General features: G+C 45.2%; 2 protein-coding genes across 2 annotated transcripts in view; one reads left to right on the forward strand and one right to left on the reverse strand.

Moving 5' to 3' along the window:
• LOC149343307 (uncharacterized) overlaps positions 1-2,578 on the forward strand; it is a 46,463-nt gene extending 43,885 nt beyond the window's left edge. The window contains exon 12 of the mRNA XM_089545825.1: positions 1,993-2,578. Coding sequence (XP_089401951.1) covers positions 1,993-2,120 — 128 coding nt within the window. The 3' untranslated portion in view covers positions 2,121-2,578. The remainder of the gene's footprint in view (positions 1-1,992) is intronic.
• On the reverse strand, positions 2,537-17,961 carry LOC149343308 (sugar transporter SWEET1-like). The gene is made up of 6 exons (XM_089545826.1): positions 17,680-17,961; positions 17,391-17,468; positions 17,192-17,315; positions 9,034-9,195; positions 8,840-8,959; positions 2,537-2,700 (listed from the first exon to the last, which is right to left on the reverse strand). Exons 1-6 carry the CDS (start codon positions 17,757-17,759, stop codon positions 2,620-2,622), a joined length of 645 nt encoding a protein of 214 aa, XP_089401952.1. The 5' UTR covers positions 17,760-17,961; the 3' UTR covers positions 2,537-2,619.
• Positions 17,962-24,313: the final 6,352 nt, after the last annotated feature.

Below are 24,313 nucleotides of genomic sequence, written 5' to 3' on the forward strand. Positions count from 1 at the left end.
AATCATTTCCAGACGAGTGCAACGGTGTGCGAAATGTTCAGGCGTTATTTTAACAAATTCGGGAAACTCCCTAGCAACTTAGCCCCTTCTGTGTTAAGCTAAAAGACCAAAGAAAAAAATTTCGCCTAACCTGCACCTCTATTGCCAGTAAACATAATTAAGCACTGGCATTGTACTGTGGTGCGGCACTTCAGTGGATTAAAGCACCGGTGAGCCGCCGGCTTACTCTGGATGCTGGGCACGAATAGCTTCAAATGATAAAATATTGCAGCTAAGTAATGGTGGTGGCCTCAGAGTAAACCACTTGAACTCCCACTTGAACGATGTCTTTCTCTGTATCAGCATATTGTTACGTGTTGACTGCAAGAAGGAACGACAAGGAAAAGCCTTAGCCACCGCGGATGCAGTTCTCGACCACGCGCAGGTGCTGTGCTTCTGAGTTGCTGCTGCGTCGGAAACTGTAATCATACGGGCGCTTTGCGCGCTCAGTGCGAAAGTGCTCTTCACCGCAAGGCGAGGTTCACCCGGCGATGCTGGCGCGCTGTAGCAGACGACGCGGCGAAAGCCACGCCTATGGATTCCATTGCACCTGTGCGCTAGTTACCCAGGCGACCGAGAGAGGCGCTGCGCGGAGCGCCGGCCGCCCGGAGCCGTGTTCAAACTAGAAGTGGACGACCGTGCACATCACACCCACCGTTTAGCTTTTGAAGCTGGAACAACGAGAGTAAATAAATTTGGTTTGATTTTGGTTTATGGGGTTTAACGTCCCAAAGTGACCAAGGCTATGAGAGACGCCGTAGTGGAGGGCTCCGGAAATTTCGACCACCTGGGGTTCTTTAACGTGCACTGACATCGCACAGTACACGGGCCTCTAGAATTTCTCCTCCAAAGAAATTCCAGCCGCCGCGGCCGGGATCGAACCCGCGTCTTTCGGGTCAGCAGCCGAGCACCATAACCGCTGAGCCACCGCGGCGGCAGGAAATAAATTTAGTTATAAATTATTCAGCTGCCATAGGTGAATTTTGTGTCATGATTCATGTATACCATTGTCCAGTGCATCTTTTCAAAGAAAAAAAAAAAAAATATGCGTCCAAAGATTTGGTGTCTCTCTACTCCTTTAGAACTTACCTGAATGATTTCCAGCCCTGCTTTTTTTCTTCTTGTCTTCATCTGTGGAATGGCTTTGCTGAATGTGCCATCGTATTACAGGCTATGAAAAATCTGAGGTCTCATCGTGGTTCTTTCTTATCGATGCCTAAGATTTTTGTATCTTGTTTTTTTCGCATTTCCTCTCCCTGTAATGCATGGTGGAAAAAAGCGCATGAAGACAACGATGGGACAAAGAACTTCAACGACGAGCACTAACTCAACTGAGAGCTAGCGCTTGTCCTTGTGGTGCTTCATCCTGTCATCTTCATGTGCTTTTTTCCACTATGCATGTTAATTAACTCGCCCAAATTTCTGTTCTCATCTCCCTGTAATGGTTTCCTAAAGTAAGCGTTATAGCACCCGTAAATAAAATACGATTGTTCAGAAATGCATTAAACTTGAATGGACACTGAGGACAAATTGTATATGTTCTGTATCAGTGGATCATAGTGTTTTAATGGCAGAGAGGCTGCTTTCACTGGTAACGGTGCCTTTATAAGCCTGAAAGGACTTTAAAGGCACGTAGGCTAAGTTTAAGTACGGTGACCATGGAGTCCTTTTCATTAAAGATGAAAGTATGAATCACTTGTGAATGGAAATACAGTGTTCCATATTTAAATCTAATTTTTGCTGCTATAAATATCCTTTGCTGCCTAACAAACATTAACACAGCTGGAAAGTGCCAAACAAGTGATTCGAATTAAAAGAAAAAAATTGGAGTTGTTATTAGTGCCCCTTCAGTGGGTTTTGGCTGAAGAAGCAAATAGTTTTTTTTGTTTGTTTGTTTTACAAGGTTACGAAATTCGCATTTTCAACTCTGTCGTGTATGTTCTCGCACACCAGGAAAGGATGACAACTGGGACTGGGATGACAGTGACGAAGCTGACGAAGCTCTGGACTTTGTGCCGCCAACGCCTCCAAGAAAGTCGCGATCAAGCAATGACGAGTCCTTCTGCAGTGGTGCAAAATAAGCAAGAAGGATTTTTCGTCCTGTACAGAGAAATATTTAAGTTAGTTTTCTGACACAAAGGTGGTCACGCTGCTGTACTGTTGAGAATGAAGTCTACGCTAGCGTATTACAGATTTTTATATTCAGCCGCCATTTGTGGTTTGTTTGGAGTTCGAAAGCTATTTACTCATTCATTTTTTTTTAATCGCTGCCTAGAAGAATAGTCCTCACATTTTGATATTGAATATAATTTTTTTAGAACTTCAATTTTGTCAGGACAGCTGGTTTGCACCACGTTATGAGCAATTCGGATAAATTCGTGACCTTTCAATGGCGAAATTACACTGTGATATGAAGTTGATTAAAACTGCATTTATGATGTGCAAAAGTATGTGCACAGTTTTTTTCAGCAAGACCATTGCAACCACACATGCAAGATGCAAATGTAAATAAACAATATATTTTCCTCTTGTGCAACAATGGTACTCTTCTTGAACACAGTGGTCTGCTTGTTTGCCTTTTCATGCGTGCTTCCCTGAAGGGTAGATCACGAAGAGAGCCAGCTGGCAAGCTGTGATTAGGGCGCCCATGATATTTGGTGTCTGCAAAAACACAAATGCATTTGTGGCATTACTAATACGATACAGTCAACAAAACTTGAAATATGTACTAGTGCAATTAGAGACAGCTGAAAAGGAGAACTTTCCTATCTGCAAGCACATCAGGCTGCTCTTATTATGACTTATTTCGTTTGTGCATAAAACACCAAAAGGCTTTGCAACAGCAGCAAGGCTTTAATCCTTCTTCACTTTCCCTCCTCTATGCTGTCATGCATGACTGCACAGAAAAAGAGGGTGGGACTGAAATGCTCACCACTGCTGCAGTGGTTTTCAGCGTTTTTGATAAGCAGGAAAGTGATGGACCGAAACGAGCAGACTGTCATGCAAGCATATAGAAATGATCCCTCTGGCTGTTTCAACAGCACATGTGGCCATAACACTGTACTAGCATGCAGTTAAGTCGAAGTGCGCCGTGTTATGTATATGCAGTACTCCACAGCACAATTCGTGGAAAAGTGCGTGCTGATTTGCCAAACAGTAAATATCCATGGGCATCCGGAAGGGGGCGTTTTCCCCCCGTGGAATTACGGATATTATTTATGCACTAGTAGAAAACAACTGCACAGCTTGATTAGCAGGCTTAGGTGATATTAAGTTATCGGACTTTGCTTATTGAGTTCAATTCTTTGTTCATTAATAAATTCTAATGTTTGCTCTTCAAACCTAGCACTAATTTGTTGCTTTTAATTTTTGTTTCATGTGCGCAGTTTAAACCACAAATAGTTCATGTTGAATGGTACGGCAAAACAGCGCTGACGGACGGGCATGCGTCAGCGCACGTGTCTGTCTCTTCTTCTTCCGTCCCGTCCGTCAGCGCTGTTTTGCCGTACCATTCAACATGAACCAACCAGCCCGACTCAGCCTTCTCCTTGAATATAGTTCCTTTTTGGTGCTAGCCTACCGGCTCCCCCATACCCGGCCATCGGGTGCACCCCCCTGGAAAAAGTTCTGCGGACACCCTTGTAAATATCTCTGCCACTTTGACATAAATCAATGACGTTAAATATACAATTCCCTCAGTTCCTTAACCGTAACTACCAAGTAGCTTGCCAAGAAACAGCGCAGATGTTGTGAATGGAAGCGGAGGTAAAAGGGGAACGTTCACTGTCACACTGCTTTGTCACACCCTTCAAATAAAAAGGGGGGGGGGGGGGGGGGGGGGGAGGAAAGAAATACTCCCATAAGCACAAGCACAGAAATGCACACAGACGATACCAACAGCATTAAGTTTGCTAGCATGCTCAGAATGTTCACATCATTAAAACACACTTCCAATTATTTTGGGGAGGTAACACTCATTTTTGCTCAGTGAGTCAGAAAAGATGGTGTGCTCATACTTCATGGGGCAAAGCTATTCCCCAACAAGTTGACCGCTTGCAATGGCCGTATTTACTTGTGTAATTTGCACACCCCAAATTTTTTACCCAGGTTTTTGAAGAAGAAACTTTTACTCTCTTATTCTGCGCTCTTTGCTGTGCCAGACCATCAGCATGCCCGAAACTAATGAACCGTCCGCTGTTCGGTTTGCCACCAGTCAGCTGCACTGCACGTGAGGGTGCCGTTTTATCCACCGTTATCTCTTTCACCTCCCACTGCTCTCTCTTCTTTTGTCTCTTCTTTCTGTCCTGTCTGATCGAGCGCTACTTTTCCTCATCCAACTGCTGGCTTTGGGATTGCATCATTCCGCATTTACTGCTTTGAGCTGTCCACGCACCATCATGCCATCCCACGGGGAACTAGATAACGTGGGGTGGGGCGGGGCGGCGCGGGAGGGGGTATGTGCCTTATATTTATGCGAGTAAATATGATGACAGTGAATTCCATTAAGTTTGTCCCTGTGGAACCATGGAAATGGTGTTATTAAAGGCGCTTGGTATCTAATGTCATTCTTTGTGTCCATGAGGCATAGTTGCTCGCTAGAGAGGTTGCAAATACAGGCAGCTTGCCAGAAGCTTGTACACTGTAATTTCACTACAGTATGCCTGCCAGCTTTGTTGATTGGGAGCTCTAAACACTACTGGCCCACAGAAGACAAGAATAGAGGAAATGAAAAGCTTGGTAGGATGTGCACAAGAGAAGCTAACAGTTTTGGAAAGCACAGGAAATTTTATTACTGTTTGTTTCAGAGAGGGAAAGTAACTGAGTAATCATAACAGATAACAGTTAATTTCACAAGGCAGAAGAAAAGACCACCGCATGTTGTGTGCAGTGCTCTATCAATTGAGCTAAGACAACAAGCATCTCTTACTATGTGCCGTGTCTGATTTGATTTGATTTGACATATGGAGTTTAACGTCCCAAAGCGACTCGTGCTATGAGGGATGCCGTAGTGAAGGACTCCGGAAATTTCGACCACCTGGGGTTCTTTAACGTGCACTGACATCACACAGTACATGGGCCTCTAGAATTTCGCCTCCTTGAAATTCAACCGCCGCGGCCGGGACATGTGCCATGTCCGCTGCATGGGTTGGCTGTGGCACTGTGAGTTCTCTCAAGGTTAGGCTGCAATTAAAGCGATACTGTCAAGCCCACTTATAACAATATTCAAGTGCCATGGAAATACCATTGTTATAACCAATAATTGTTATAACAGGGTTGTGCCGAAAAAAAAAGAAGAGATGACAAACTTCAGAGCATTTATTGACAGTAAATACTCTGAGGGGTTTGACTGTTCTAATGCCTGTAAAAGCAGGTTAATTCGAACTTCAGGGAACCGGAACAATGTTCATCGTTTACCGATGACCAAAGCACCGCCATCACTGCGCCGCCGGGAGCTTCGCGCACCTCCACGTCACAGGAATCAAGCCGGCTTTCCGGAAGTGATTCTTACGGGAAATTCAAGGAGCGTGCAGAACTAAGTGTGCGGTGACAGCTGACAAGAGAAAAACCGCGCTGGCTGCATACACGCACACTGCACTAACTGATTGGGGGTACACATGGCGCACATAGCCAACGCAGCAATGCAGCAGCTTTCCTGACGCGATGACGCTTGCCTCTTTTGCTTTCGTGGCATTGCTGCGCCAGCTTAGTCCATTGGTCGGCCCCACACGTGCGCGCTTTTGTGTTGTAAGCATGGTTTTGCTGGTGCGGTTGTAGCATTTCCTTGGTTTTTTTTCTATTACGGTTGACACTCAATGAAAAGGTTTGATTGTTATAACCAATAATGTGCCTTGACAGCATTGCTATAAGCAGTTTATTTTACCATAGAACACATGGCAAAGCTGATGGTGCCATGACCGACCATTGTTATATCCGATATATTGTTATAACCAGTATTGTTATAAGTGGGCTTGACTGTATTTATATGGGTGATGTATTGTGCCCCTAATAAGTGTGGCCGCTCATCACGACTGAAATGTCGCGCCTTCGAGAGGCGGCAGGGAGAGGACCTGTTGCTCAGTTGGTACGACCGGTCCTCTCTCTCCACCCTCCACGGCAAGGTATCGAGCAGTGTTTCTTTCATGTGTCTGGCAAGTTTTCAGCTGCTCATGCCCTGTGGGATACCTGCGTCACCGTCCCATTTCAGAGGGCAGTTCTGGCGATATTAGTGACTCCTAGGTTTCCTGCTGCCTATGTGAATACTGCCTAACTAGAAATAAATGCTTAGGAAAGCAGAAAAGACAGCTCCTGCCATAGTGTACTTGGTAAACCACAACAAGCAACATGCAGAGGTTTGACCTCCCATTGGTGGTATATCTTCTCCTTGTGAAATTATCTCCTATTATTAAACAATTCATTACTTCCTTTCTCTGAGCAAAGAAACAGTACTTCCTACAGTTTTCTTAGCTTCTGAGATTACACTTTTTTTATATATGGCCCCATAGTACGCATTCACACATGACCAGCCTCTAAGTAGTAATACTTCCTCCTATACATACACTTATGTACAACCTTTTTCAAAAATATACAACGCAAGAGATTTGCTTCTAAGCCGCGCAAATGGGCTACCTACACTTCATCTCTCAAGTGATTTGCAGCACTACAAGAGAAAGGTACCGGTCTTTCATCCAATCAAGGCCAAGGAATACAACAAATAGTCCCTCAAATATTTCACCAGTGTTGTAAATATTTTAATGTGACAGCATTAGGAGGGCCGTGAAGGAGAAAACTGTCTGGCGGCGTTGCCTCCACCTGCCAGGTGGTGTTTAGAGAGATTTGCCTCTTTCCACCTGTCAGCCATCCCCTTCTCCACTTTTGGGGGAGAGGAAGGAGACACTGCACAAAGAATGACTCGGCAAAAAGGGGACTCTGACAATGGCAGGCTTGCATGAAATATATACAGCTTCCTAAGGAACTCTGTGTGCAAAAATGAGGTTTGCGGAAGCTATTTCTTGTCACATTGCTCAGGAAGAGCAATCTAGGTCTCGCAAGCCCCACCAGCGGCCATGTTTATAACAGCCACCTTCCAGTGCAGCGGTGCATTGCTAAACCACTGTGTTGGTAGTGGTGTGAGAACTTGCCATGATCTAACAATGTGACATTTTGCATCGTTGCATAGTCGGAATGACCAATTTCACATATGTGGGCATTAACGCTGTCGCGTCATACTCTTAAGGTGGAGATCAAGTGTCCCCTCCAAATTTTTCAAACAATTATCGCAGTAACTGAAAAGGCAGTTCAGGATGGTATTTTGAAAGAACAGCGAGAATTTCATTCCCATGTTAAATTAGCAAAGACAGTCCACACACACCACTGCGGAGGCCTGCTTCAAAGTGGTGTGCCGCTATTCTTAAATGTGCGGCCTTAAAGATGCGCAGAGTTGGCCAAGTTGTCTCTGGCAGCGGCTGGACACTGGTGCTCTTTCCTTCACAGTGATACAGCCGCCAATTGCAGGGTGAGGGGCACAGAGGAACACGTTTTGCAGCACACGCCGTTCTGATTGGCTCAGATCGCTACAGGCTTCACAGCGCTGCAAACGACTTGTGAAATGGAGTATAGCACATTATTGTGTCAAACGTCAGTTTAGGCCATGTGAGGCAGAAAGAAAACTGCAAAATAACTCATTGAGATTCAGGTTCCTGAGGCAGGCTAGCCATGGTATTCGTAGCTTGGTTCCACATATAATGCAAGGTGCTTTCTGAAGCAGACAAAATAAGGAATACTCACATTGTATTTGTGCAAATATGCTAATATTCCTTTTGGCAAGCACCAGTACTTTGACCCTACCCATACAAGCATGTAAGCATGCTGCTGTCGGAGGTGCAGTTATAGATATGCTAGCTTGCTTGAGTGGATGAAAAAGGCATCGGCAAAACTTCATTATTAGGTTCTAGCTTTCTAGACAAGTCTGACGATCAAATTAATAAAAATTCCCATCATTCTGTTATTCCCACAGGCATCTACATACACAAAATCATCAAAAAAAGAGAATGCAGCTGCTAACGTGATTCCACAAAAGCGACTAAATTCTGCAGCGTTCTGCGAAATCGCTGAATGGCACAGAACTAGGAGCCATGTCCCGAGATAAGTTTTTGGCTAAGTAGTGACAGCCTCCTGCGCGTCTGCCCTTTTCCTATCACTTCACTTGGAGGGAGGGCCACGCTCATAGCTGCAGCAGCAACTTCGTGGCATTGGCAGTGTATTCCACATTGCATTTTCCTTTTTAGCGCTTGCTAAATGCATGCGACAGGGCTGTAGTTTAAAAAAAAACGTGGACTGCTTAAGCAAAAGCATAGCTGAGATTGGCCACTTTTGGTCAGCCATTGGTTGTTGTTACATGGCTTTTTTCTAAGCCTATCTAAGGAGGGCAGCTAACAAGCTGAAGGCAAGCTGGCAATTAAGCAGGCACCACTAATATACCACTAATGTACCACTAATGTACACCACTAAAGTACATTTCACCACTAATGTCCAAGCATGTGTGATATAGCCATTCGCAATGTTGCTGTACAGTGCAGAAATTCATGTTACCAGCAATTAAAACTTGAAAGGCTGACACACGTTATGAAATTTCTTGTTTGGTTTTGACAATGTCAAGGCATAGTGCACTATTTGACTTAGTACTACTAAGGCACAACCTCAAATATTTGTATCTGCTCCTTCAATGGAAGCCTGCAGAAGCAGCAGTACCTGGTCAGCTGCAATAACACAAGCCTTCAAGAGGAAAACTAAGCATACTTACATAAATGAATGCATCTTCACAGATGAAACCATAGAGTGTCCACAGGCTTGACACAATGAAGGCTGACACGATGAGCGGGAATGGAAGAGTTTCAACACTTTGTGTCCGGACGACATGAAGCTGTAGCACCAAAAGCATATTTCAGAAATAGTTAGAATTCCCAGAAAGATGGCCGTTTCTCAAGGTGTACTCACCAGGCTTGACAGAGGTGATGCAAAGAACAAGAAAGCCGCGATGCAGCCCATAAGCCCAACGATAGAGAGTGCAACATCCTTGTTGTTGATGAAGTAAGTGACTTCATAGTAGACGCCAGCCAGTACCATAAGGAGGACGAAGATCTTCCAGTTCAAGGAGCCCTTTCAGTGAAGGGAGAAAATAAGCACGGCTGTTAGCAGTGCAGTGGACAAGTTTCCTAACTTTAACCTACTCACATGAAATGTGCACGCAATTGTGGTTGTACATTGGAAGAAAGTTTACACATGTTGGAACAACTTGAAAGACTGCGCAGCTGTACCACAGCCTTGTCGCCTTGTGCCATGTGAAGATTACACACATGTGTCTGCATCGCATATCACGCATTGGAAGTTTTAATACTTAAGCATTGCCCCGCCGCGGTGGCTCAGTGGTTACGGCGCTCGGCTGCTGACCCGAAAGACGCGGGTTCGATCCCGGCCGCGGCGGCCGAATTTCGATGAAGGCAAAATTCTAGAGGCCCGTGTGCTGTGCGATGTCAGTGCACGTTAAAGAACCCCAGGTGGTCGAAATTCCCGGAGCCCTTCACTACGGCGTCCCTCATAGCCTGAGTTGCTTCGGGACATTAAACCTGAATAAACCAAACCAAACCAATACTTAAGCATTATCTAAAAACAAATGAGCATTTTTTGTGTTATAATGAGAAGACAGTTTATGCAAGCAAGTAAAACGTTTGTTTCAAGACATCGCTTCATCATCTTTTCATCATCTTTGTAACTCAAGCTAGGTAAGTGCCTGGAAATATAACGGTGAGCACATGAGCAACTTTGCCAAAATGTTAGAAATGCAGACAACAGTTTCAAATCACAGTATATGACTTATTATGCACCAACTCATCTTAAAAGAAGTTGAGCAATTTATGCTCGCATGCACTATGCTTTCAAAAGAAGCTAAGCAGATTTACAAGCAAAGAGGATCAAGGGCTATAGAAGAGGTAGGAAGTGCCACCAATGTAAAGGCTACTGCACAGTCCTTGAGGTAAAAAAAAAATGCACGAGTTATGGCAATAAAACTAGTGGATGGAGGCTTTTTAACCCTTTGAAGGTTTTTGCCGTATATGTACGGCGGCGGTTTTCTGTCCCGCAAGGTCTTTGCCGTACGGGTACGGTTTCGATCTTCCGTTTGAAATTTTGCGCCAAAAGAACAATGCGTGCTCACTGGGGGGTGCTGCCACCTCTTAGGACTTACAAGAAGTGTTTGAATTTTGTGCTGCCTTCTTACGGAGATAAGCAGAACTTATGTCTAGCTTTAGCGCGGTGGCACAGACTGCGGCAACACCCCTTTTGTAGTTTTGGTTTCGCCGCGTGATCGCAATGGAGTCGTGCGAAATTTGAGTTTTCTCTTTTTGGGCACTCTCTTGCAGAGGCGGCGGAAGTTGATTTCTATCTTTATTGGTGCTGCTCTTAGCTTGTTTATCACCGTCGCTCGTGAAATTCTATTGAACATTTTCCAGTTGTGAGTGATGCTGTCACCAAAGTACTGTTCCTAATTTTTTTTTTACTATTTATTCTCGATTATATACATTTTGTAGATTCAAGATCCGCAATAAAGTAATTTGACCACCTGAAAAAGTTTTCTTCAAAATAATTCGACCCTCAAAGGGTTAAGGTTCACATCTACTTCTATAAGGGCTGCATTTCAAGCAACTTCCAACTCTAAGTATTTACTCTTTGATACAGAAGCTTCCTCCATTCACAAGAAGGCTGTGCATCAACTTTTTTGTGCACATAATATACTAACTACTACACAACTGTCCACAGGACAAGCAAACAATAACATCAAGAAATAACTAAGCTGTGTGAATCTGCACAATAGAGGGTCACAAGTTGACGTACATCAGCTATGACAGACGTCACAGGGGAGGGCTGTGATCTAATTTTGAGCACCTGGGGTTACTTAACATGCACTGACATCACACAGGAGAGGGATATTTTTGCATTTTGAAACCACCGAAATGCAGCCACCATGGCTGTGATCCAATCATGCAGCCTCCGGCTTAGTATCAGAACTCTTTACTAACTCAACCACTGCAGCTGGTAGTGCACAAAGTGGGAGAGGACCTAAAGCATGCAGTTTGCATGTACTGTCGTGGACAAAAGTATGCAGGATACGAAGGCATGGAAAAATATTTATTTTGGCTTCCACTCGCAAGCCTGTCTGCTCGTACTAGTTCTAGCGGATGCAGTATGCATCTCTGTTTATGCTTGTTTGCTTTGCACTGAATTTGCATCTCGTAAACTTTTGCTCATGGCTGTACAATAGTTTGCATCGTAATGAAGGTGCCCAAAGATCATGTCGGCACTACATACAGTCTTGCAACTCAGGGCAACACCGCATTTGCATTATGTGCAATGGTACTAATTTTCTTAATGACACGGGACTAACCTATGCCCTGTCAACATCCTCGACTGTATGTGTTGGCGTGCGTCAGCCTTCATCTTTTACCATTGTCGCCTGGTGTAGCAAGTCGGCACATAACCAAGCCAAGTAATACTAATGGAGTATGACTAAAAAGAGCGTGGTTCAGTTTCTTGCTGTCATCTTAAACCATACCTCACTGTCATGCATATCATGCAGGACAGGTGACAGCCTTTCTGAGAAACACCAAGGAGAACATCTGCTTGAATGCATGCTCCCAAAGCATGGCACTGCTTCCAGGCACTGTCCACAAGGTTCCAGTGCTTGTCAAGGCTGCTACACAATCACAATATTAGAAGCTGCTTAGTCACACACAGAGGTCGATTAGCCGCAACTGCAACATCAGGTTGCTATCTTTCAAGTGACACAACAAAGAAAATACCCAATCAGTTGCAATCAACCTTCTCAGATTAGATGCCTTCTGCCTCTGTTTCGAACTCTGCCCCAACGCTTTTGGCACACTTCACATCAGTTCCACTTTGCAACCTCTGCCCTCCACTTGCATAAAGAGTTCCTAATGCTTGGGAGTGCACAGTGGTCCCAAAGTTAAAGTGCGATGCTTATTGGTTAATTGGGGTTTAACGTCCCTAAGCAACTCAGGCTGTGAAGGACGCCGTAGTGAAGGGCTCCGGAAATTTCGACCACCTTAGGTTCTTCGACGTGCACTGACATCGCATAGTACACGGGCCTCTAGAATTTCGCCTCAATCGAAATACAGTCGCCGCGGCCAGAATCGAACCCGTGTCTTTCGGGTCAGCAGCCGAGCGCCGTAACCACTGAGCCACCGCGGCGGGGAAGTGCGATGCAAAAAAAAAAAAAAGCACAACCTTAATTGAAACATGAACATGGGGCTCCCTGTACACAAATCAAGATGGCCTTCTTTTCTTGCGAAATTTGTTTGGAGTGATCAGGTGACCTAATATAAGATCAAAAGCCAATTCTCATGACCACTTGAGCCTTAAAGCTCTCGTATCCGTTTTCTCTCGAAGACAGTGATGCCTTTGAGCACGAAATTCCCACAGCTCACCCAATACATTGAACCCTTTAACTGCCAATTTAACTCTGAAAAGACGCAGAAAACCGCGAACTTTTTTTAAATTGTCATAATTTTTTCCATGCAATTCGGATTCTGAAAATATATTACATCATTGATTTCTGGTCAGAATTACCACAAAAGCTAAAAAATAAAAGCTGTTGTTGAAGCCAGCTTTCCCTCCATGTATGCCATGGTAATGGGTCACAACGCACTGAAATTCGAAGCATTTATTTGATGCAAAACACGGCAACAAACTGAAAAGTGCACTATGAAGAATATCAGCTCGTTCCAGGGAATTGCAGAAGTTGTCAACTGTTAAGGTGTAACCCTTATCAGGAAAGGTCCATCACCACCTTGGTATCCATAGCTTCCTCACCGGCCATGTCTACTGTCCCCTTGCCACTGTCGACTATAAAATTGCAGATGTAGCCACTTGATGAGTCACACAATAGAAAGAATTTGAGGTCAAATCTTGCAAGTTTGAGTAGAAGATATTGCTTCCATGATAATCTTCTTTTGAAAAGCAAGAGGCTCTCATCAACGGACACATCCTGTTCTGGCACACAGGCAGCAAGGAAGGCCTCACTCAGCCTAGTGATAACAGGCCACCGCTTGCAGAGCCTGGGGTGAGGATGGGTAGCTTCACCCAGGGTTTTCAAATTGCTGAAATACAGGCAGCGCATCAATGTGCTGAAGCGGTTCATGATCATCCTAAACACTGGTGTCTCCAAAGCTTCCTTTGTTGACCAGTACATCTCAACTTGAGGTTTTCCAACAATACCCTGCAATATTATTATGTAGAACTCACAGCAGTACAATATGCTACTGCTCAACGGTTCGTCTCCGTCACGATTAGGTCAATGATACCTTAGTCAAAAAACTACATGTACCCAGCCGAGAATATCATTTTCTTCAGGGGGCTGCCATAAGAGTCTGGGCAGTGAAGAAAATGGAAAGCGCAGAGGTCCAGGTGGCAGGTTGTTGGTGTTCAAAGGCTGCCACACATGTGCACTATTCAGCACGTCACCATTGTCTTCGTCACCATTTTCGTCGATACCGTTGTCATCGTTGCTCTCGTCGTCATCTGAAGCAAAATCCAGCTCAAAAGCAAAGTCCGAGTCACTGTCAGACACAAATTCCATGCCACCAGCAACGCTGCTTTCTGTACTACTCCAAGAAGCATCACCGCACTGGCATTCTTCATGTGAAGCGCCATTATAGAAAGACAGTTGCCACCAAGCAAAACACGCGCAAAGGGCACAAATTGTGGTTTTTCATGGACAAATATCGCCCTCTAGGGATGACAATTGCAAACAAAACAACAGACAGACAATCATAACTTGTCTTTGGGGGCGGAAGCAGTGGAAAATGAGGCTGGACAAGTGACTCGTCGTTGGCGATATTGGTACAAACTCCCATGAGGAGTACAGCTCAGGGTTGGCAGTTAAGGGGTTAAACATGCTCTGGGAGGTAAGTTTGTACATTCTTTTTCTTCTTTATTTTTTCCCAGTACCCTAAAAGCTTCCTAAGGCTCAGACCGTGTGCTTGATAGTTTAATAATTGCAAAGCTGATTGTCTGTGCTACATGTTGCAACTTCATTTCAATACAAAGCACTTCCTGAAGCAGCCTGCAAAGATAATGTTCCTCCATTCCACTGCATGCTTGAAGCACAACAAGAGCTTCATTCAGGTAAAGAACTGCAAGCTTTCAGAAGACTGGCCACACCAACAGCAAGCACTTGAACACACACAAGCAGTTCACCTCTGGCATCTCATTGTTTTGAAACTTGCTTTTGTAATCCTACTAGAGAATACAGCAAATAGCAACATTACATTAGATACTCTTAACAAATATGTGTTTTGCTACTGCTTCTGAGGCTAAGTGCTCTCAGCTTATTGCTTGAGAAACAATATGGTGACCACCAAGGTCAAAGTTGGCTTGAACAGAATGTTTTCAGCTCCATGCAGAATTCAGTTTCTTTCAGTCTTATTTGTTTCTCTCAAAGCAATTGAAGCATCAGTGCACCTTAAGCTATGCCCAAGGTGTCTAGGTAACAGCTTGCTGGTTGCATTTGGCCTGCAAACCATTTGCTGTGTACAACTTAAATATATAAACAGCAGCCATTGTTTGCTTCTTGTGGTTTTTAGCAGAATGCAAATACTATTGAAACAATGCACAGGTAAAGATTTTCAGCTCTAGCTCGGGCTTATGGGTTCCTTTCATGGCTAATCAGCTGGTGCAAATCACATGCATACACTGAAAACACTGAGTGAGATGAACACTTGTCACTGCCTGAATTCTCAGGTTTCAACTTCAATCACGGTTATATCGGCTGGTGACAGAATTATTTATCCCAAGTTTCATTTACATGTTAAATTTTATATTTCTTGTTTCTATTTTTCCTTATTTTGCACTGTTCAAAGGTGTATTTGTAAATGCATATAAAACGAACTGAAATGGCTGGTTTTTTAAAAATATGAGGAGTGACCGACTGTATTGAGAAAGCTTGTGCATAGTCTGTTTCAATTCTGCTAATCATGCTCATAAACAGGGGTCAGGCAATCGAATTCTATGGAGACACGATTGGTTTAGGTTGCGGAAACAAACGCTTTGCAACTGGCCATAAAGCAAACTATATCAGCCTCACTGTGCTTTACATTAACAATGTCCTAGAATTGAAGCATACGCCAGAAATCTGATTTGAGTGCGAGTATTTCGAGACTGGGCTGGGGCACCGCCCCCCGTAGGGGAATACAAAAGGGGCAAACACCCCCCTTGCTCCCCCTGTTCCGGGGTCCCTGCTGAAGGTTCCTACACATTAAAACTAATTCAGCATAAACAACACATGTACGTATTTTTAATAGTCCCATTCAAATATCTTATTCCACATACTCCAATTCCACCAAGAGACTACTAATGCAGCAGTGTTGATGCCAAGCAGAATTCTAGCAAGCTGGCCAAAAAGCTATGACAAAATCAAGCCACATAGGTTGAAACTTTCATGTGTGACAGGCAAGGAATACTTTACTACACTAGGCCTCTGGCTTGTGTACGTTATATACAACTGAGAGTAAGGCCTTGTTTTCCCACAAAGATTAAAGGCTGTGGCCAAAGGTAAATCGGAAGTTTCTTCCCCGAGTACATTGGACGGATCCTACCAGTGTTTTTTAAGGGTGTGTCTAGATGGACGTTGGATGGACCTGGAGCATCCTTTTTAATAGTATGTCGGGCGAACCTGAACAGTATATTTAAAGTCCAGCCATTTGATTCTCGCCCAGCGGTCTGCTCGGTTTGTTGTCGTTGCGCTCCTTTGGATCACCATATCTACGAGGATAGGCATACTTATGAACCAAGAAAATTTACTCATTGCCCAAAACAGGCCGATCGGTGTTCGGTGCATGCACATACTTCGGGAGTGCCAAGCAATGAACTGCGTACATGTTCTGCGATGCGCATTACAAAGACCATGATGGATCCTCCAGTTGGACTGGTTACCGCATGCTTCTTGGTCATATGCATCATGTGAACTGCAAAATTACTCCTGGATATTTGCAGGCCAACATATACGGGGCTGACGTGCTTTTCTGTCCTGTGACGAAGTCCGCATTGTGAATTTGAGGCTTGTTTCATTGTCAAGCCGCTGTCCTCCAGTTGAAGTTGAATTGCACGCCGCATCGATGCTCCAAGTCGCGTGGTGATGACTGAGGGGGGCTGTTCAACTCGTGCTAAGCCCGAACCAGGTGGCGTTTAAGCTCACATGTGCGTCAACTTCCGTGCAAAAGACCCAGCTTCAAGCAGCTCACCTTCTTTGTCTTCTTTTCAAAAATGTCAATGTTTGCCCGGAAGTGTCAAGATTTCGGCTTTGCGATTGCTCCTCCATAAAGCAGCAATCTCCGCATAGTCACACAGATGCCCGTCTCTGCGACTCTTGGGTTTGCTGGGAACGTTTCACTACCTCTGAATATAATCGCATCATTATGATCGCGGACCCTTCGTGCGTGACAGATATGGCTTTAGTCATGACCAGCAGACAAGCTAGGCATGATTCATTGTTGCTGCATTGACTAAGCAACAGCCGGAGGTGCAAGAATGGTCGAGCTTCTCTTTGCAACTCCTCGAAAGTAGCGAATGTGGCATCCTAGCACTGCAAACATTTTGCAAAGAAGATTGTGTAACAGTAAGCAGCTAGCACTGGCGGACTGGCAGCATGATGAGCATATGTTGCCATATGTACCTACACTGACATCCCCATTACCCTTAATGAGAACGAACTCGGTACATCGCACGAGTCTCTAGACACTCCAAAGAAAAAAAGCAAGGAAGGGATGAAAGTACTCTACGCTATGATTGCAACTATTCACATAAAGCACTACTTTTAGTGGAAATAAATGGAGATAAGAACCCTTACGTAATGCCTTCGGGTCTTTAAGGGGCAGAGAAATGAAACAATATGAATTAAATTAAGCGGTGTGTAAACCACAAGATGGACGTGCGCCACCAGACTTCAGCATTAAATCCTGTCGTTAACCAGCGTAGAAATAACCAGCGTTGAGATAAGAACAATCGCAGGGTGAAGAAAATGCGATGCTGCATTACTGACAAAATACCAAGGAAACGAATTCGCAGGCTGGAGCAATATACTTACTTTGATTTTCGTGTATGAATAGAAATACCCTAGGAAGCTCGCCTGCAGCAGGAGGCCAATGGAATTCACCCATATAAGTATGTGGTCCTCTTTCATTAGACCATACTCGAGCCAGAGGAAAGTGCTGGAGGAGTTCCGAAACAAAAATGAAAAAGTAAGCAGTCAGCCACAATTTCAACTGTTATGTTCATGCACTTACGCAAGTATTCCGGCCAAAAACGGCAAGGGGGATAACTCATGGGTTCCACCCTTCTCACGCACTTTTCTACATATCTGCCTGGAATGGAAAATACGAATGTATCAATGTCACGCACACGTCCGCAACCACCGAAGCACAGTACAGCGATCCGTACTGTGCTCCGCAGCGCAGCACAGTACGACGATCAGTTTCGTTCTGTATGTAAGTTTCGCGCCACGTCTACGCGGCGAAATGCCGATCGCTGAACATATTTCGATGACAGGTTAGCGTGAATTTAGCCGGCACTTACACTCCGCTAGCGTAGTTCACGATGGTGAAGACGAGCGCCAAATCTCCTACAATAGTCTTGATGGTTTCCTTTGAATCCATAGTAATGTAGAGAGCTGTGATAATTCACTTGCAACGGCGAGGAGTTGAGTAGGCAACCATTAATCATTTCCAACACGCAGCTGCGAAAGCAAACACATCCGCGGCGAATGCTGAATCCGTGCCAAGCAGTCCAAATTAATAACAAAACTCCACGTGACTAGCGCACGTGTACGACTCACAGTTGCCAGTGTAAAAACCAAATGCCACCGCGCTAGCCGCGGCACATTCGACTGAGTGGGTGGTGGTGGTGAAAATATTTACTAAGAACGGACAGGAGGAGGTATGTTTGGATCAGTCCGTAAGGGACCGATCCTTACAAGCACTAGGTGAAGGTCCCTAGTATGGGACCCCAGTGGCGGTGGCCGCCGCCCGGGCGCGCCCGACTAAGGCTTGTTGGGCCTGTAAGTCGTGGCAGACGAGCAGGGTCGCCTCCCAGTCGGCCCAGGTTTGTTGGGGATGGGGGGAATAGCCGGGTTGGAGGGGCAGGCCCACACCATGTGATAGGTGTCAGAAGACACCGCACTACATTGCGGCCAGCTGTTGTTAAAGGAGGGGTAAAAATGTTTTTGTGCTGCCGGGCACAGCAATGTATTGGTGAAAAGGCGGAGAAGGAGCCGCTCATCCGCCTTCTTCAGGCCTTTACATGGACTAGGGTAAAGGCGATGTCTATTTTGATAGTAGGTTGTAATATCTTTGAACGTGTAGACCGGATTAAAATCGGGTTCCTGATCGGGTGGGGAGGAGAAAACAGCCCGCTGAAGCCCGAGATGGATGTTATCGTGGAAGCTTGTAGAAAAGGTGAAAACGCCGATCAGAGTATTGTTCTGTTGCAGGTCATATGAGCACATTTTATGCAAAGCATACCGCACTCTATGATACTGGCGAACTTTTTCCCGTGGTTTTCTTGGAGCCAGTTTGGTGAGCGCATTTTTTTTTATACCAGTGATTTAAAAAAGATAGCTTTCATAGAGAACGGCACGTTTAAAAGTGGGCAAGGTGGGCACCCCTCAGCGAGAACTACTCTACTGCGAACGATAAAAAAATAGAGATTCTTCGGCGGAGAAAGTGCAAGAAATGCGTTGAGCTAACAGGAGCAGGCCGGACTGCCTTCTAAGCCTCGATAATTAGGGGTCGCATGTACTGAGCGCATATCTTCATCGAAAAAATGTAGAAAATTTCTCGCTTGGTATTTAGAAGTCGCGAGGGGGTGGGGTCAGCTTTGATTATCTCACTTTTATTTGTGAGCTAGAACTGGATACCTTGTGTTTGAAATACTTCATTAACAGCGATGGTTCTACGAGTTACTGACGACACTGCGCCGCATCTTTTCTTTAACGCAAAGAGCATTAGAGGTGCCATGGCGAGGAAACATGTTACATTCATCGTGCTTGATGCATAGGCGTGATGCATGGAAGGACAAAAGCCCAAGAGCGACCGAAGGGGCGAAGTCCAAAATGCCGCACAAATGCGGGAGTACTTGAGTTCGAGTATGCGAGACACCTAGCACAGAATTGCTTGTCGCAACTTCCACCGATCGGGAGGTGAACAGTCAACAAACACATGCATGGGTGGGACCCACCTCACCCCACTAATGCTCTGCAACTTCGTATGGCGTGACACAGCTTACTTGCCGGAGATCAGGGTATACAAAATACATTCTGTACTCTTATAACACTGTCATTACCTCTGTTTATTTTCCTTGCGAAGAAAAATAAAAAGTCGGCAGCACTACACAAAGACTGGGAGAAACAGGGAAACCCATGTCCTCACACCACGAGGCAGTCCAGAGCTTTCTAATGGGCTTCAAGGCTGCACAACAACGAGCACACGGGCAGAGCGTGAGAATAGTTTGTTTCAGATCTGTGCCATAAACTGAGAAAACAACGAGCTTTAAAATGATTTCTCCGCTTTGTATCAAACGATGTGCAAAACAGTCCGCCAGCCACTTTCTCTCTCTCCCTCTTTACTTCCCACTGCACCTGTGCTCGGATCACTCGAGACCCCTCCTTTCATCGTGGATAACTCAGATGCTGCTCTTACAGGATAATGAAGGGCTGGCTGTACAGCACACGAGGTGGAACCTTCTACAGACACCGAGGCTGCATCTTCGAAACGAAGTGTGGCATTTAGAACAAACAAACAAACAAACAAACAAACAAACAAACAAACAAACAAACAAACAAACAAACAAATGCTATGTTGGGACAGAAGAAAAAGGAATGAAAACTAAAAAACCTGAAAGCGCTCTCCTCTGGATTGTCAAACAGACAATTGATCTTGTCAAGATTGGCGTTACGGCCAAATGGAATGAAAACGAAATGAAACACAACAAAATCGAGGCATGCTCGATGTGGTGAAGATGATGGTACTAGGCGCTGTTTGAGACCCATTTTAATTAAAGCAGTTTTCTTTTCTTAGTGGGCGCGTACACCCAATTCTGGGCTAAAGGCTTCGTAAGGACGACGGAGGCAAAAATAATGCAGAAACAAAAAAATTGAGGTCAAGCATGCTTACGGACGGAGTTTATTGAGTTTGCATGTGCACTGAGGAAAATAATGTCATTCCTGAAAAGAGCATTAGAGAAATTTCAGTTTTTCTCAATATATTAATTTTTCAAGAGTTTATTTTCTCTCATTCCCCCTGCAAAGAATGTTCAGAATGAGTTTCATGGACAAGAGAGATGTTTTATTTTTCTTAACTTCAGTAAGAAGCAATATGGTGTCATAGTCATGGAGTTCATAACTAACTTTACGTCAGAGTGGAAGCTTGGGCGAGTTGGTGATGGTTCACTTGCCACATAGCGCTAAATAGACACGGACACAAGGGAGACACACAGGTTGTAAGTTAGCGGCCGTCCTGTGTGTCTCCCTCGTGTCCGTGTCTTTTTAGCGCTATGTGGCAAGTAACTTTACGTCTTCAACATACGTGCGCGAAGACGAAGAAAACTTTTACTTAGCACTTCCAGACAGATAAACTTGTTTAGCTGTATCTGGGAGCTAAACTTACGGCAGGAATGTTGGGCAGTGGTTTTCGAGTGAACACCCTGGCTTGCAACCTACTCGTGTTTATTGGGCGCCATCGCACATGCAAGATAATCTGTTATTGCGGCAGTTCCCTGCCGCAGGCACCGCGACTAAAGAGCCACCTGATAGTGCAAGTTGCGAGGAAACGGAGGTAGGTGATAACGTTGCATGAAAGCCGGCGGCAAAAGCTATACGCACACACCAAAAGAGCACGATCACATGACACAGTTGTAAATTTTATATTTGTTCATATCATATGAATGGATTACCCAGTGAACAAACAAATGAACGAAGGAGTTCGAGCCGTCTGCGCTGACAACCACAGAAGTTGCGGCATTGATATATACTGAGCCCGTCTGCTGAAATGAGGTTACTGGCGGAGTAAATTTACTTCTCTAGTAAAATGAGTGTAAAGTCAGATATTTGTTCGTATATTGGGGTCTCCAGGCTGGATGGACTCCTTGCAATGGGCGACATATCGCCAGAAATTTGTTGCTTGGCTTTCTTTATATTTTGCGGTGCTTTAGTGGTGATGTTGCAGCGTAAAATATGTGAGCCTTTCAGTGCGAATGCACAGAGATGATATCACACTTGTCTGTGGAGAGATCGAGCGATATGGTGTAAAGCAAAAGAATGTGAAAAGAAAAGAGAGAGGCTTAATTTGCTTGGGGCAAAGCGCTTGTGCATTGGCGGTTTGCATGTCAATTCGGGCGCACTCGGGCGCAAGTGTTCTCCTTGGAAGTCAGTACCTGATAATAATTGCGCTTTATTTCCTCTACACAGCAGTGCTCGAGTGTTTAAGGCAAGCCTACTCACCTCTGTACTTTGACGTACCGATGTTTTTGTGTGCTCTTGCGTATGTTATAAAATTTCGGTGCAGCTAAAAGTGTCTCGAAAGGATACACTACCCAATGCGCATGTAGTTTTTTTTTGCGGGAGTGGAAGAGAGACAGCACTTTATTTGGCAATTTTGTTTTAGTCGCCAATTTTTACGTGTGCTTTTATTGTTTGTTTGACGTGAGTGCTCGTTCGTAACTGCAAAACCGGATATGTGCCTCAACGGCATTTCGACCACCTTTGGTTCGATAACCTGCCTTGACAGCGCATAGCACACGGACATGTTTGCATTTATCCGCAATGGAAAACTGACTGCCGCGGCAGTATTCGCTTATGCGCACTGGCTTGGCACGCGTGCTCCAGAGGCAATGTATCTGCGGTAGGGGTGTAGGTTGCCCTACACCACATGACCTGTATCTTACCGGTACTTACCTATGGGGCAGAAACATGGAGGCTAAGTTTCGAAAAGGGTTCAGCTTAAGTTAACGACAACACAGTGAGCTATGGAAAGAAAAATGATGTAGCGTTAAGAGACCGGAGACGGGCGGAGTGGGTGAGGGAACAAACAAATCAAAAGGAAGAAATGGGCTGGGCAGGGCATGTAATGCGAAGGCAAGATAACCGCTGGTCGGTAGTGGTAACGGAGTGGATTCCAAGAGAAGGCAAACGCAGCAGGGGGCGGCAGAAAGTTAGGCGGGCGGATGAGATTAAGAAGTTTGAGTGGACAGGGTGGCCGCAGCTGGCAAAAGACAGGGTTAATTGGAGAGACATGGGAGAGGCCTTTGCCCTGCACTGGGCGTAGTCAGGCTGATGATGATGATGATGACATGAGTGATTACTGCTCCCGTCTGCTCCAACACACTCAGCTAAAGGCATTTACTAGAGCTTACCCAAGTCGTTAATGCGAGTGTAGCGAAAAAGACGTAGTTGACAAACCCTCGCTTCGGCTTACCGAGAGTTACTAAACGCTCCGAGTGGCATCAAAATTTCGCACCAACCCAGCTGTCGCTGATATCTGCATTACCACAAGGGTAAACGTTCGGTGATTTTCTAATGCGAAAGCAAGATGAGAGCCATGACAGCGAAAACTATCCGGCGTCCAGCGTCGGCGTATGTGTGAAGCCTTCTCCCGTTTAGGGAGAGCTCCCGCTTTCCACCTGGTACCGCTGCATTTGCTTCCTCCTATAACACCGGGTATAACGAAGCACCGGCTACACCTAAACATCGGCTGTAATAAAACACTGGCTATAATGAAATACTAGCTATAATATAACCGGCGGTAGCAACTTCATAAGGGCACTTCACTTAGTCACAGGTCATAGTGATTAGGTTCTAGTGATGGTAGTGACTTAGTGAAGTTAGAAGTAGCGGTAATGGTCGTAGTGGTGAAGTTCGTGCTCCAGGCTGCAAATCGATAGCAGAAAGGATGTGACGGTAGAGAGGAAAACATTCCAATTTCCTCCGCACCAATCCAATTGATCACCCCTCATTTTTTTTTCTGCTCGCAATTTTGACGTGTTCCTCGCAAAAATCTGAAAACATTTAAATTTTCTTGGTACTCACGCGCTGCGTGGTGACCGCATTTGTCGTTTATCGCGAATGTGGTAGAGAAGAACGAATCACAATAAAAAATGGCTGAGGCTTAGCTTAGGTTAAGCCTAGTCAGATGCGAAGCATATTGTCGCCGAGCTGCATATCGAGCACGCCGCTTGGCTAGACGTTCTTCACGCTCTTCATCAGTCTCTGTAGCACGCCGCAACTTTTGCTTCTCATTCCAACGAGCAGCCCTGTCTCCAGGAGGCATCTCTATCCCGTGTACGCCTAGCAGAGGCAGGCGCACCCCCTTGTATACGGCCGCTCCAGCATCACGTGTTCCCTACAGCGCACCTAGCGGCAGAAGCAGGAAACACATTGGTCGCGACGCCTCGCGCGACGGCGCGAGCTGGGGCCCCGTTTCTCCTATGTCTTTACGTCACGCATCACGTGGTCCTCCTTAGTCGCGACGCCTCGCGCGAGCTGGGCCCCCGTTTCTCATCTGCTGTGACGTCACGCACCACGTGGTCATCCTTGGTCACGACGCCTCGCGCGACGGCGCGAGTTGGGCCCCCGTTTTTCATCTGCTGTGACGTCACGCATCACGTGGTATGACATGGAGGTTACGAAAGGTCAATGGTAACGACACCGCCGCGCTCGAGGAGCTGGGTTGGACTATTTTAGTATGCTTCGCATAAAAGCCTTTCGAAGAAATTTAAAGCCAGCAATAACTGCAAACACTCGAACCGACCCCACTTTGTCATTAGGAAACCGGGCCACTCACTGAAGCAGATACCATTTGTAGACCATTCATGCAATAAAATGAATAGAAAATGTAATGCAGAGGGACACTTCATGCTTGGCGGGTAAATATTTACCTTTAGCGCTCATTCTCGACAAATTAAGGCGAATATCGTCGCGAAACCGCAGCGAACCTGAAGGTAATTTGGAGCGGGAAATGGGGGCGAACTTATCCGAAATATTCCGAAACTTTCTGTACGAATCATAACCAGAAGAAAAGAACTTCAGCCCTGAGTTGATTTCGAACCGGCAGCGGCGCAAACAGAGCAGCAACATTTCCCGACGCCTTGAAAAACTTGGCCACCGCCGCAGCTTTCTTTTTTTTTTTTTCATCATGCACAGCTTTCATTCAGCAACTAG

Source organism: Amblyomma mixtum, chromosome 5, assembly GCF_055824585.1.
Source record: "Amblyomma mixtum isolate Tamu chromosome 5, ASM5582458v1, whole genome shotgun sequence".
Taxonomy (NCBI): Eukaryota; Metazoa; Arthropoda; class Arachnida; order Ixodida; family Ixodidae; genus Amblyomma; species Amblyomma mixtum.